Here is a 12,521-nt window from a genome sequence, read left to right on the forward strand (position 1 = left end):
AAAATTAAAAAAATGATAGTAGTAAATTTAGCAAAACTGTGTTTTCTTTTGAGTGTACAGCGAAGAGTTCTTTTTTACATTGTCCTGTCAACTGTTCAGTAGAAATAGAACGCCCTGTATGTTCCATTGATGAGAAATACCGCAAAGGAACTCCGGCAAGGTGTAAATTTTAACTGATAGTTGCCAAGTACTGTCGTAAAATTTAATAAAATTAAGACTAAGTGTAAGAACTGTCCAAATACAGACGAATTAACACTAACTGCTTTTAATTAGTGGCAGGTACACTTAAAATAACGCCTCAACCTAACACCAGGGTTGGGCTTTAGTTTATTTTAAAGTACAGTGATTAGGTGCCTTAAACTTATGGTTATTTTTTTCTGTTTATAACCGACACACAATTATTTCATATTTTGTCAGTAGATATTAATATGCAGTACATTTTTCAGCGGAGTTTTTATTGCGAGCGTAAAAACTACCGCAACTTTTTCGTGTGCGTTTTTTTAAGTTTTATCACGAAACTAAAATATGTACTGAAGGTGTTCTACGCAATGTAACTATTTTTGGTAAACTCTATATAGGTTGTTGCTTTTTTTTTATTTAGAACTATAGCGAAGAAGCTTGACACGTTAATTATACATTAGAACACCATGTATACTTATAATTATTGAAATTCCCTATAGCTACATTAACCTTTTTTATATTTTTATGTCATATCATATTAAAAAATGAGTGAATCCTCTGAACAAGCGCAGGTAAATTATAAATCGAAATGATGGGAAAATAACATAAAAGTTTTTAATGTGTTGGCTTTGATTTTCGGAATATCCATTTATTATTATTTATAATTAATTGCAAGTCTAACTGTGCTCTTTTCTATACAAAAACTGCATCTTTTTATCTGAAAATTATTTTTCTAATTTCATGTGCAGCTTTGTCATACCTAATCTTAAGTTATTCTTTTAAAAGAAAAACGTAAACCAAAATAAGAATAATCTTTTTTATATCACAGAAACCTGTTGTACTAGAAGCACTAAATTTGGAACCCCCTGAAGACACTTTTTGGTGGATTTGGAGCCAAAATAATTTGGTTGCACATTTGAATTTCTCAAAAATTATTAGTTCTCTACAAAGCCATTCAATTTAGAAGCTTTTTTGTCGCTTTATATTTTTTACCTAAAACGCAATGGTTTCGAGAAAAATTGCAAAATGTTTGGAGGAAGATTTACTTATCCTTTTTTTCTTACTAATTTTTAAAGCGTGTTGGTTTCGTTTTACAGTGAATTAATAATTTTGATTTACTCTGATTTCAGAGCTGCCTCTGACAAGAGGAAGTTGCACGTCAAAAGGCCGATGAATGCCTTCATGGTGTGGGCACAAGCTGCTAGGAGGAAGTTGGCCGACCAGTACCCACAACTCCACAACGCGGAACTGTCAAAAACCTTGGGAAAGTTGTGGAGGTAAGAAATATTTTTAATAAAATAGTACCTATACTTATTAGCTATGATTTTTATTCCTTGACTTTGTCTGGAACATACCGAGCAGTTTATTAATAGACACACTGACATTATCAGACGTCTGTTGCATTGTCAGTAGATTTCGCAAGTTGACGCAAATGTTTTCAAAAACGCCGTCGATAATGCTTTATGATTTATTGTGTTTTCAAACAAAGCAATCGGGCTCCGATTAAGTAAACAATGAATTTTGTAAGCGAACGATCGTTTTTTAATTCAGAATTAATTTTAAAGTGAAAGTGTATGCATTTACAGTAAGAAAGTGGAGAAAAAATAACCTCATTGATTCTAACGAATCTCACAAAATCCGACCAAAAAATTGGTTCCTTTTTATAAATTTTGGGATACGAGTGAATTAAAATTCCTTTATTTTTCACTTAGGCGATATAGCTTGTTTATTACTAGGAAACGAAATAGGAAAACGAGAAATAAGCGTAGAATGGTAAATGTGCAGCAACAACGATTCCTTTGTCATCTATATCATCTGTCGAGAGCTTTACCAACTCATCTTTTCTTAATCCTCCAAAAACACCCGTTACTAGAACAACCTACAATGACAAAAACCTTTAAGCACGTGCAATAATATAGCCAATATTACCTTTTCCAAAAGATATGTATGACTTGATGCTTCTCTAATAAATTTCAAAATATCCTCTCTCGTCAATAACTTAGATTTCATTGGAATATATCCTTTCGATATTTGCTTCAAATAAGCCTCTAATCGATGATATAACACGAAAAAACACTTGGTGTGTTTCGCTTTTAATTTCTCGTATTATCAAAACATGGTGTTCGTTAAATCGATTTTTCTCGAAAACGGATCGAGATACCGAAATGAAACAAGAATACATAATTAATGGAAAAACGATTGCTCTTCCAGGTTTTGAATCAAGTTTCATGTTAGACATATAGGGTAAAAAGTTATTAACTAAATTTTCGGTAAAATTGGTCGTAAGTGGGGCCCTTTATGAGCAATGCTGAAATTACAACACGCTTCTTAGTCGTCGCCTAAAAATATATAGTTTCACAAATTTTCAAGTTCCTAACCTACATATTTTCAGAATAATCGCAAAAAACGATTTAAAATTTTAACTTTCAACACCCTGTATTTCCGAAACTATTAACTTTCGGATAAGGCATGTTTGCGCCAATCGTCACCATTTCACGTGTAGTATCTTCAGCTTTCGATTTTCCCATTGTTTATGAGTATAGACAAACTGTTTTCATTCTCAATTACATTTAATTATTAAATTTACAATAAATATAAAATCAGATGTCTAAATAAAAAATGAAACGTTGTATGCACCACATGATTATCCCTGTATCTCCCTTGGTACATAAATAACTATTTGATGCACAGAGATGCAGTAGAGATTTAACAATTAAGAAAATTGTACAAAACTTATTTTTTTAAATTCTCCGCTTTTATAACTACGTTAGCCTTGAACGCATCGCATCATCCATGTAACACTTAGGAAATCCATTAAAAAAATTGAATAAGGATAAATATCATTAATTATCTGAATGATAGATCTGACACCTTTGAAGATAATAGTAAAAGCAATTAACGGTTTTTTCTTCCATTGTCGTGTCAAAACATTTATGCAGTATGTATCATTTAAACTGTGGATACGGTGATAACGCGACAGGTTTCGAATTTAGAAGCGAAATTACGCCTGAACGTCGTAAATGTACGGGACCGCATGTCAGCATCTCGCCAAGGAGAGCTGTCGTGTGTTTCCAAGCAACTATTTATTTTTCTACACGCTGCCGGGAGCAATATATAACTGGATAAGATTAATGCTGGTTATTTAAGTCATATTTAATGATGTCTAGATTGTCTTATGGTATCTGCCAAGTCGTACCTAGATTTCGGGATAACTATTATTGTGCATTATTGCTGAATTAATTTTATTTTCCTCTCGAGATTTTTTCGTTAAATTAAATTATTATCGTTATTTTTTTAAAATAACCTCAGTCTTTTTGTTCACGTTTCTGAAAAACAACCAGTTTCGGTTATCAGAATGCTGCGATTCCCTTCTTTCGCCTTCACCAAACGCAACGCTACAAAGTTATACAAACTCTGGTGATGCGATGAGCCATATCGCTGCTTTGACAGCAAAAGTTGCAGCACACCTATACATTGTAGCAGTTTATTAATTCGAAGAAGCTAATCAGCCATCGAAGAAAACAACATATACGATATAGAACAACAATGTGCAAATCCGCCACTTATTCCCATTCAAGTGCGTGCGATAGCCATGAATGGGATTTATCGTAAATATTGCAGCGGATATAAGATATGGAGGCAGCCAAAAGTCAACTCCAAGTCGATCATTGACTGTGAAACAGGACGCATCTGCTTGACTTGGAAGTAACCCTTTCGTGACCTCCTCTATCAGTATCGATTTCTTAATAATGTACTAAAAATAATAGATAGATTAGTCCTCGGCTCGGCTATCGCGTTCGCTTCCTCTTTCGTCGATCTTACCGCAAAGAATGCGATAAGGGTTTGGATGATGGAGGACTTATCGCTAGTCCACAAGGGGAATTAGGAGCTTCGAAAATTTAGTTTATAAACGTATATTTAATATTCTAATGACCGAGACACGTGTTTTAAGTCGCCACTAACCATAGGTGGAGGACAGAAAAAAAGGGTTCAGTTTGACAAAAAAAGTGACTATCTTTATGTCAGTATGCACAGGGTTAGTCACTATAATCTGACAACTTACTGTGAGTTTATTATTGAAATTAAGTTTTCTATTATAAATGGCAGCTGTTGTAAAAGTTGCCTCATCAGTCTATAAAATCTTTTCAAAATAGTTTAGGTCGCCATTTTTCAAGCGCAGTATCTCTCTGAAGTACTCTAATAGCTGAATTTTTTTATTTTGGGTGAGTTTTTGGACAGGCATAGTTTTATAGGGGCGGTATTTATATTTATGTAACGTTCTAATAATTTTACTTTGGCTTATTTCTAACTCTCTTAAAATCATCTAATAGTGTATTATAAAAAATCACAAAAAAGCTAAAACTTTTGTATTAAAAGCTTTTTATAATTTTAATAATAAACTCACAATAAGTTGTCAGATTATAGTGACTGTACTTGGCAAGAAAATTTTTCTACATCACTACTTTGTATCAACTTTAACATTTCTATTTGCATTTAAAGAAGTAATGGTTACCTAGTAATCCAATTATGGTGAAATATTTCATATGTTCTAAAGGTACACTGGAATGTCAGCATTGTCCTTATCAATTTTTTTTTTAAGAAAGAACACCCGGTCAACGACAAACAAATGCGATAAAATAAATTCACGTGTGCAAATAGATCTAAAAGAAAATAAACAAAGTGGAGCGTAACTAACTTTTACCTCTTATCAATTGTAAGAAAAGTAAAAGCTCCGGATGTAATGGTCTTAAGTCAACAGGAAATCATCCAGTAGTGATATCTGTCGCAGGTATTAATAAGAGTCGAAGGTCCTTAGTTCGTTTCTTATGATTAAAATTTTTTGATGATTTACTTGATTTTTGTTGCAAATATAAATGCACTAGAAATCTAACCGTTTGGAGATAAGAATTATAGGTCATAGAACAGTATGCAGAACTGGAGTTAGTGTCATTGTAAATAATCCTGTTGGCTATTTCATTTTTGTTACTTAAACTGTCACCAATATAACTTTCTGCAATTGTGGCTGATTTCCACCTTCCATGTCTCTTGATTGCTAATACATCAGCTCCTGTATTAGCCAGCAACGTTGCCGATGTTCTTCGGAATGAATGACCTGTATATGTTTCAGGATGTTCTAGTTTAAAAAACCGTGCGATCTTATTAGGAATCATAGAAAGGGTATTCTTGCCGACTGGTTGGTTGTAACATCTACCTGCTTGATAGCGCATAAAAAAGCGTGAAATTTCAGTTTTAATTTCCAATCCAATCTTGATATATTTCTTGAGAATTTCTAGGTGAGAAACAGAACCCATACAAGAAGTAATTGTAAACGTACGTGACATACCATTTTTAGAATCTGGAATTGTATCTACATCTACAATAATGTCATCGAAATCGTCACTACCTTCATTAGGAAATAATACGTTATCGGGTGCCTGAACGAGAAAATCGTTGGCTTGTGCTCTTGTAAAAACGTTTTGACTTTTTAGGTGTATAGTCGTCATTCTTACGTTTCAAAAATGCTCTCAGTTTCTGTCATGTCATCGAGACGAAGTTTTATTTTGTTATAGTTTGAATATAAACAATATGTATTTACTTTAGAATCTTAACATTATTTACTTGAAAATACATTTGCATTTTTCGTTTTCACAAAACAAGATACGTCATTTAGTTACAAAGAAGTACCCCAAGAGGGCCATTGTCAACTAAAAATGAATACAATTTCTAACAAATGTTTTGAAGATGTAAACGCCCGCGTAATAAGAGCAACAACTATCAAGATAATTATCTCAATCTCCGCCCGGTCGTTCCATTTTACCTAAAAGGCAGATCCCGAGTTGCATATAATTATATCCATAAAAAAAATCTTATTCGATCCAATAAGTAAACATAATTAAAGCCTAATGCGCTCCAGATACATAATTCGATTACTCCCCGTTCCGAGAATTGCAGATCCAGCAAACATATGGGCGAAAGATAAACAACTTGAATGACAAATATTTTTAATCTGGATTCGTAATCCGAATGTATGTAATTTCAGACATCCTTCGTCCTACTAGCTGGAGGCTTTCATCTCGCTCCATTGAGTATCCGTTTCACAAAGGTCCTCGCCGACTCGAAGTCGTGATTTCTACGACTGATTCTGTAAACAATTCGTAGCAAGTACTTATAATAACAATAATTTGTTATAATAAAACAATATGTAGCGAATTAAAAATAACTCGTAAAATTATAATTAAAACTTGCAGATACTGGCAAACGTGTTTTATACATTTTATACAGGAAGTTTGGAAAAGTTAGTACAAAATTTAAGGGGGTGGAAGTAGAATCAAAAATAGTAAAAAAGTTCCTATAAACATTGGTCCTCTGGAGCACCGTTACTGAGATATGGTCCTCCAAAGGGGTTTTTTAATTTGGATATTTTTTAAAATAACTTTCTTTCTGATAAAGATAACGAATGAAAATTGTAGGTAATAGTAGGGTCTTTAACTATCATAAGTTTCAACAAAATCGGTTATAAATAAGGATAGTTCTGTACCTAACTACTCATCACAAACATTTTTCGAAATTTTTTATTCCTTTGAATTGTCAAGTAGATAATATTATTTTTTAATGAATTAGTTTTTTGGAGAAAAAAATCTCTACACTTTTTTTTCGAATTCTGCGTAGTTTAGTCAGAAATAATTATTTTTTAAATAAGTTTTTATTTTGAATTTTACGTAGCTTTGAAATATAAAATGCATAAAAAATATAAAAAATCTTAAATTCGAAGCACTTAAGATAGGAAAATTATTATTTGAGAGCCCTAAAATAAAAATTAATAAGGATTATGCACTTCCCACAATTTTTTTCTTCAAAAATGAGATGTACTTAAATAATAAAAAAGATGTAACTGTAAGCATGCAAAGTATTTGTTGTAAAACAAGTTTATACTTTTGCTGACAGAATGACTAGTATTTCCTTGTAATCACTGATTATTTTTACTGCCCCTAAACAGTTTATAGACTTGTTCACCCATACCCATCAACTGAAATATTTCTTTGTCATAAAAGTTTTGAAACGAAGTGTTAATTGAGAAGATTAATTATTGGTCATTAAACGTAAATATTCTGTTTGATTGAATTCAATAGTTCCATATTGTAAAAATAGTAAGAAAGCTAAGCTTACGGGATATGCAATGATTTTATTAAGATTTTCCAATCTCTCTGTCAAACAGACTTCAATAGATGGTATGTAAAGAACATTCGAGTTGTATCCTTCCACTTCGAGGGTACCACAGGGATCCGTTCCTGGTCCTCTAATGTTCATTATGTTTATTAACGATATAGTTAATGATTTGAGTAACGTCCAATTTACTTCATGTAGATTATTTGTAACTTTTCACACGCATTGATGACCGTATTCTGTTGCACTACAACCTGAATAAAATTTGGGGGCTTGTAACATTCTGTCACCTTATTTGACCTCTTATCTACGAAAAAATGATAAAATGGCCTAAAATTTTGTACCTATTGGGAAACATTAACGTTAACTTTCGCTGCTGCTAGCGCGTTTATTACATGAACTATGAATGTAAAACTTTATGAACATTTTTAACCCTTCCTTTAATTGTCCCTAAAATTCCGGTCCGATACGTCTTATAGTTAATTAACAATTTAATTATAAACAGAAAAGGGAAAATTACCGTAAAAGTAAGCTCGATTTAAAAAAAGAGCGAATTTCCGAGCGGCTTTGCCTGGCCCTGGGACAAATTAAATATTTATTTATGTTTATTAATTTATAAAAACCACCATTTGATTGACTTAGAAAGAGCGGCAAATTGGAGACCGCAAAAGTTCTAGGTGCGCCACTGGATTATCGTTTTGCACACCTTTAAAAAAGTAAATAAATTTTCAGTATACGCATTCGAGGCCCAATCTAGCACGTTTAAAGACATCTTTTTTTTTTCGTGAATTTTTTACACGCCGCCAACATCATCTCGTTCTATCGGAGATCTCCCATGCCAATGGGATAAATTTTTCGGTACGATACCTTGTCCGCGCCGGCAGCCTCCTGCGACGAGCATGTACCGGAGCCGGCGTGTGTGCCGGCAATCGGGCCAGCAGGACGCGGCAGGAGGTGCGCTCAAAGCAGCCGCCGCTGCTGCGTAATGTGGCGCGGATATTAATTTGGCCGATCGTCGCCGCGATAGTCGCCTGCCCATGCCTAAGAGCACTGCCTGCCATCGGAGTTGCCGGCCCATTAGGGACCATGACTGGGGCGGTCCCGCTGGCCATATGTTGCGGCGCTGCTAATGCCAAAATTATTTTGGGGGCATCTACGTTGGCGCGACGATCTGCGGCACAGGCATTCGCGAAGCGTTGTTCGTGTTCCGTATCGCTATAAGGGAGTTAGGAGAGGTAAGGACTTCCTGGTGGGTTTGTATGCAGTCTGTTTGATTATAACTCTAGTCAACTATCCCTGTGGAGCAGAAGAAACTGCCCACAAAGCTGCAAATGGCTCCAAGCACCGTTAGCCGCAGAAGACGACATCAAGAAAGCCCGATGCTATTGGCAAAAAAATGTTGCCTTTGTTTTTCACCCACTTTTACTAGATAGGCCAGGAAAATTAGCTGGGAAATTACCATTTCGCGACTCTTTATCTATAGATGCTAAATATTATGTACAATAACATATTAGTTTCCACAGCCATAAAAATGGGGGGAAGATTGTTTACAGGGTGGTTAATTGTATAATTTTTACGTACATTCATGTTTTTCGCTTATATCTTTTTTCCGTTCATTTCTACGAGAAAACAGTAAACAGTACTTTTTTTTTCGTCTTCAAAAGACCTACAAAACGAGCCCTCGAGCGTCATATTGATTAGATCAAAAGTTATAAACAGAGGAAATTTATTTATGACTTTTGAATTAAACTTTTATTTTATAAACTGCGTTGTTATTACCAGAACGTTTTGGCATCGCATCCTCTCATTCCTTATCATTAATTCAAAAGTCATAAATAAACTTCTTCTGTTTATAACTTTTGATCTAATCAATATTTTTTGTGCTAAAAACGAAAAAAAAGTGCTTTATTGTTTTCGCGTGGAAATGAAAGGATAAAAGTGATAAGCGAAAAACGTGGATTTACGTAAAAATTATACAAATAACCACACAATCTTCCCCCCATTTTTATGACTGTGGAAACTAATATGTTACTTTACAAAATATTTAGCATCTATACTGATAAATTCAGCTTGCCGAAACAAAAAGTCGCGTCAAATTCTACATTTCCTGGCCTATAGAAAAATTGTACGTATTTGGTTTTGGCGACTATTTGGGATACTTCACGGTTCAAACTTGAGTCCGTTTCCCTTTTTCCTCTTCATTAATGATATTGACATCTTGCTAAATTTTGAGCGAAACCTCACATTTGAACTACGTTTTTAGTTTTCTTTTTATTCAATTGACAAATTATACTAAATACCATCATACACTATACCTGTTAATATTATTATATTCAGTTGAAGCTGATGAAGGTAAAATAACCAGCGTTTAACCACAATGTAAGGAGAAAGTACCAATATAACAATTTATATCGGTACAATTCTTGGTGGTAATGATATATCCTGTATGGTAATTTAAAAAACACGTTATTAATCTTTTATCGATTTGCATACGGTTCTGCGGGTGAATACCGTGAAAATAATGAAAACTGCCAAACTGATTGACTCATGACAACACACCCAATACCAAAATAATTTCAGGATATTTGCATAGGCACGCCCAAAGCTTTTATAAGACCGCTTCGGGAATTGTGGGAAAATTTAACCTCCAACGAACGTGGAAAGTAAGTGTTATAAATTTAATAATGATTTAATTATCAAGGATATTGAATATGTTATAATAAGTTCTTATGTCACTAGTTGTTAAAACAACTGAAAATAACAGATTAATCAAACTTATCCTTTAGTTTGGAGGTTTTTTCCGGCAGAATCACATACTATTCTTAATGTATTCAGCTATGGTGATTGCAGATTCATGATAAATTTGTTTATTTTGCGTTTTTTTGGAGATGGTTCATCAAAAAAGAAAACGATGACAATACAAGTTTCTATAATATCTCCTTTTCGTTGCAGTTAAATTAATATTTATAATTTAGCTTTCTTTGGCTTAGAGTCCAAGTATACCTATTTCCTAATATCCTTTATTTATCTTAGGAAAAGCAACAACGCACGTTTCTAGACAATATTGACTTTTGCCAGCAGTGTGAAATGCGTCTCGAGAATTTCACAGGATATTCCTTACGTAAAAAATTATCTCCCCCAGAATTAACGTTATTTGATAAGATGACTGGTATACAAGTTGCAACCCTCTGTTTACTGACGATTCTATATCTTTAGTATATTTTATTATTGTTTAAACACCTGGAGATAATAAGGTAGTTCCCTTGATTGCTTACAATTATTAGCAAAGACGTTGCTTGTGTCCCAAAATTCATATTTTTTTTCCATGTTTGACTTTAACATTACCGACATTTTTTTTATAGGACGCTCTATATTTTATAGTATAAATAGATAGCCCTTCTAAAGACGAATTTAGGGATATAAGGTTATACCTACTTTTTTGTCATAGTTGTCAAAAATGGAGGAATTGAATGAAAATAATAATTTAGTACTACTTTTTATTTTATTACAGCAAATGTTTAAAGTGGCCCCCATTAACCATTGAACAATGCCCAATTCGGTGTTCAAAGTTCGATAGTCGATAGTCTCTGGTCTGTTCACATACACTTTGATTTTTAGATAACCCCACAAAAAAAATTTAGTGAGCTTAAATCAGGGAAGCGTGGTGGCCATTCAAGCCGCCCTCTTCTGCGTATCTTTCGATTTGGGAAAACTTCATAATAATGACAATTTCTATTTACTACTAGACCTGTTTCAGCGATTTTTTAAAATCTGAACTGGAAAAAATATATGAACTTTGTTCCGTCATTTTGGGACACAGTATTGTCTACGCCTCCGCCTTGTGGTTGGATTTTTGTTGAAATAGTTTTTTGGGGTCCCCGGCTAGTGAGACTCTTGGGAAGGCGTAGAACGTTGTAATGTTGAGAACACTAATTAATATTTGACGAACTTATTAGCTTTCTTTTGTTTTATGCGAATTCTTTTTTGGGTTGAGACTTTTTGTAAAAAAGTCACAAAAACTTTCGTAGAATAAATAAAAGTCGGATTTATGGATTTAATGTGGCCCGAGATTCAGTTGTCGATTCGTTTGGTGGAGCGCGGTGTAATGTGGCTGACTAAAACAACTAAAGATTCGAAAACTCAAAAATAAATGCAACTGCCGAACTAGTGCTACAATTGCTACTGACTGCTGTATGACGACCGCGAGGTGGTCTAATTAATTTTGGTCGGACGGGGGACTGAACGCCGTTCGCCGCTGCCTGCGACGTTCTGTAGGGCCCCCTGCACGGAGCGATTTGTGCTCGTTTTACATTAGAATTAATGTAAAATCCTTGGTTCGGTGACACCTCCCTCCTTTGTGCGAATCGACTTTACTGATTGTTGGGCCTGGTTTTATTGGAGACTAAGAAATGTTATGCTTACATGAAAAATGACAAATAAATGTGCACGCAGTGCGGAAAATGAATGTTTACAAAATGCTACTATATAAAAATAAATGTTGTAATGGGGTAAAATATGCAGTCTGTTTTCTGTCTCTGGGAAATGTTTGTCACTTTCACCCGCGAATACCGCTAGGGTATTTGTCACTTGGTTCGTTCGAATTCACACTCGCGACACTTCCCGCACTCGAGTCCACGGTTGACGTGGCTGCTCGGCCGCTGGGACTGCTGCTGGCGTCTGGCTCGGGAGACGGGAACTGGGCGGCCGACTCCGGGTCTGCGGCATCGTGGTTGCTCTGGGACTGGTGATGTTTTGGCTGAACTTGGGCAGCTGGCACGGCGACTGGAGCGTAAATCGCCCTGATTTGAAGGCTCTCTGTTGTCGGCTCGCTGCTTTGGCATGGGCTCTGGGTCGGCTGGGACAGCGGCTCGGGAACGGTGGCCTCTCTGACCTTGTTCTCTCTGGGCTGCTGCTCTGCGACTGGATTCGTGAAGTTTTGGTTGAACTTGGGCAGCTGGCACGGCGACTAGAGCGTTAATCGCCCTGATTTGAATGCTCTCTGTTGTCGGCTCGCTGCTCTGGGACTGGTTTAATGATGTTTTGGCTGAACTTGGGCAGCTGGCACGGCGACTGGAGCGTAAATCACCCTGATTTGAAGGCTCTCTGTTGTCGGCTCACTGCTCTGGCATGGGCTCTGGGTCGGCTGGGACAGCGGCTCGGGAACGGTGGCCCCTCTG

At 35.4% G+C, this 12,521-nt stretch overlaps 1 protein-coding gene across 1 annotated transcript in view; it reads left to right on the top strand.

Moving 5' to 3' along the window:
• The window catches only part of LOC108911726 (transcription factor Sox-9-A), a 31,928-nt gene that overhangs the window by 6,760 nt on the left and 12,647 nt on the right, over positions 1-12,521 (top strand). The window contains exon 2 of the mRNA XM_018716725.1: positions 1,311-1,457. Coding sequence (XP_018572241.1) covers positions 1,311-1,457 — 147 coding nt within the window. The remainder of the gene's footprint in view (positions 1-1,310; positions 1,458-12,521) is intronic.

Source organism: Anoplophora glabripennis, unplaced genomic scaffold (genome assembly GCF_000390285.2).
Source record: "Anoplophora glabripennis isolate ALB-LARVAE unplaced genomic scaffold, Agla_2.0 scaffold149, whole genome shotgun sequence".
NCBI lineage: Eukaryota > Metazoa > Arthropoda > Insecta > Coleoptera > Cerambycidae > Anoplophora > Anoplophora glabripennis.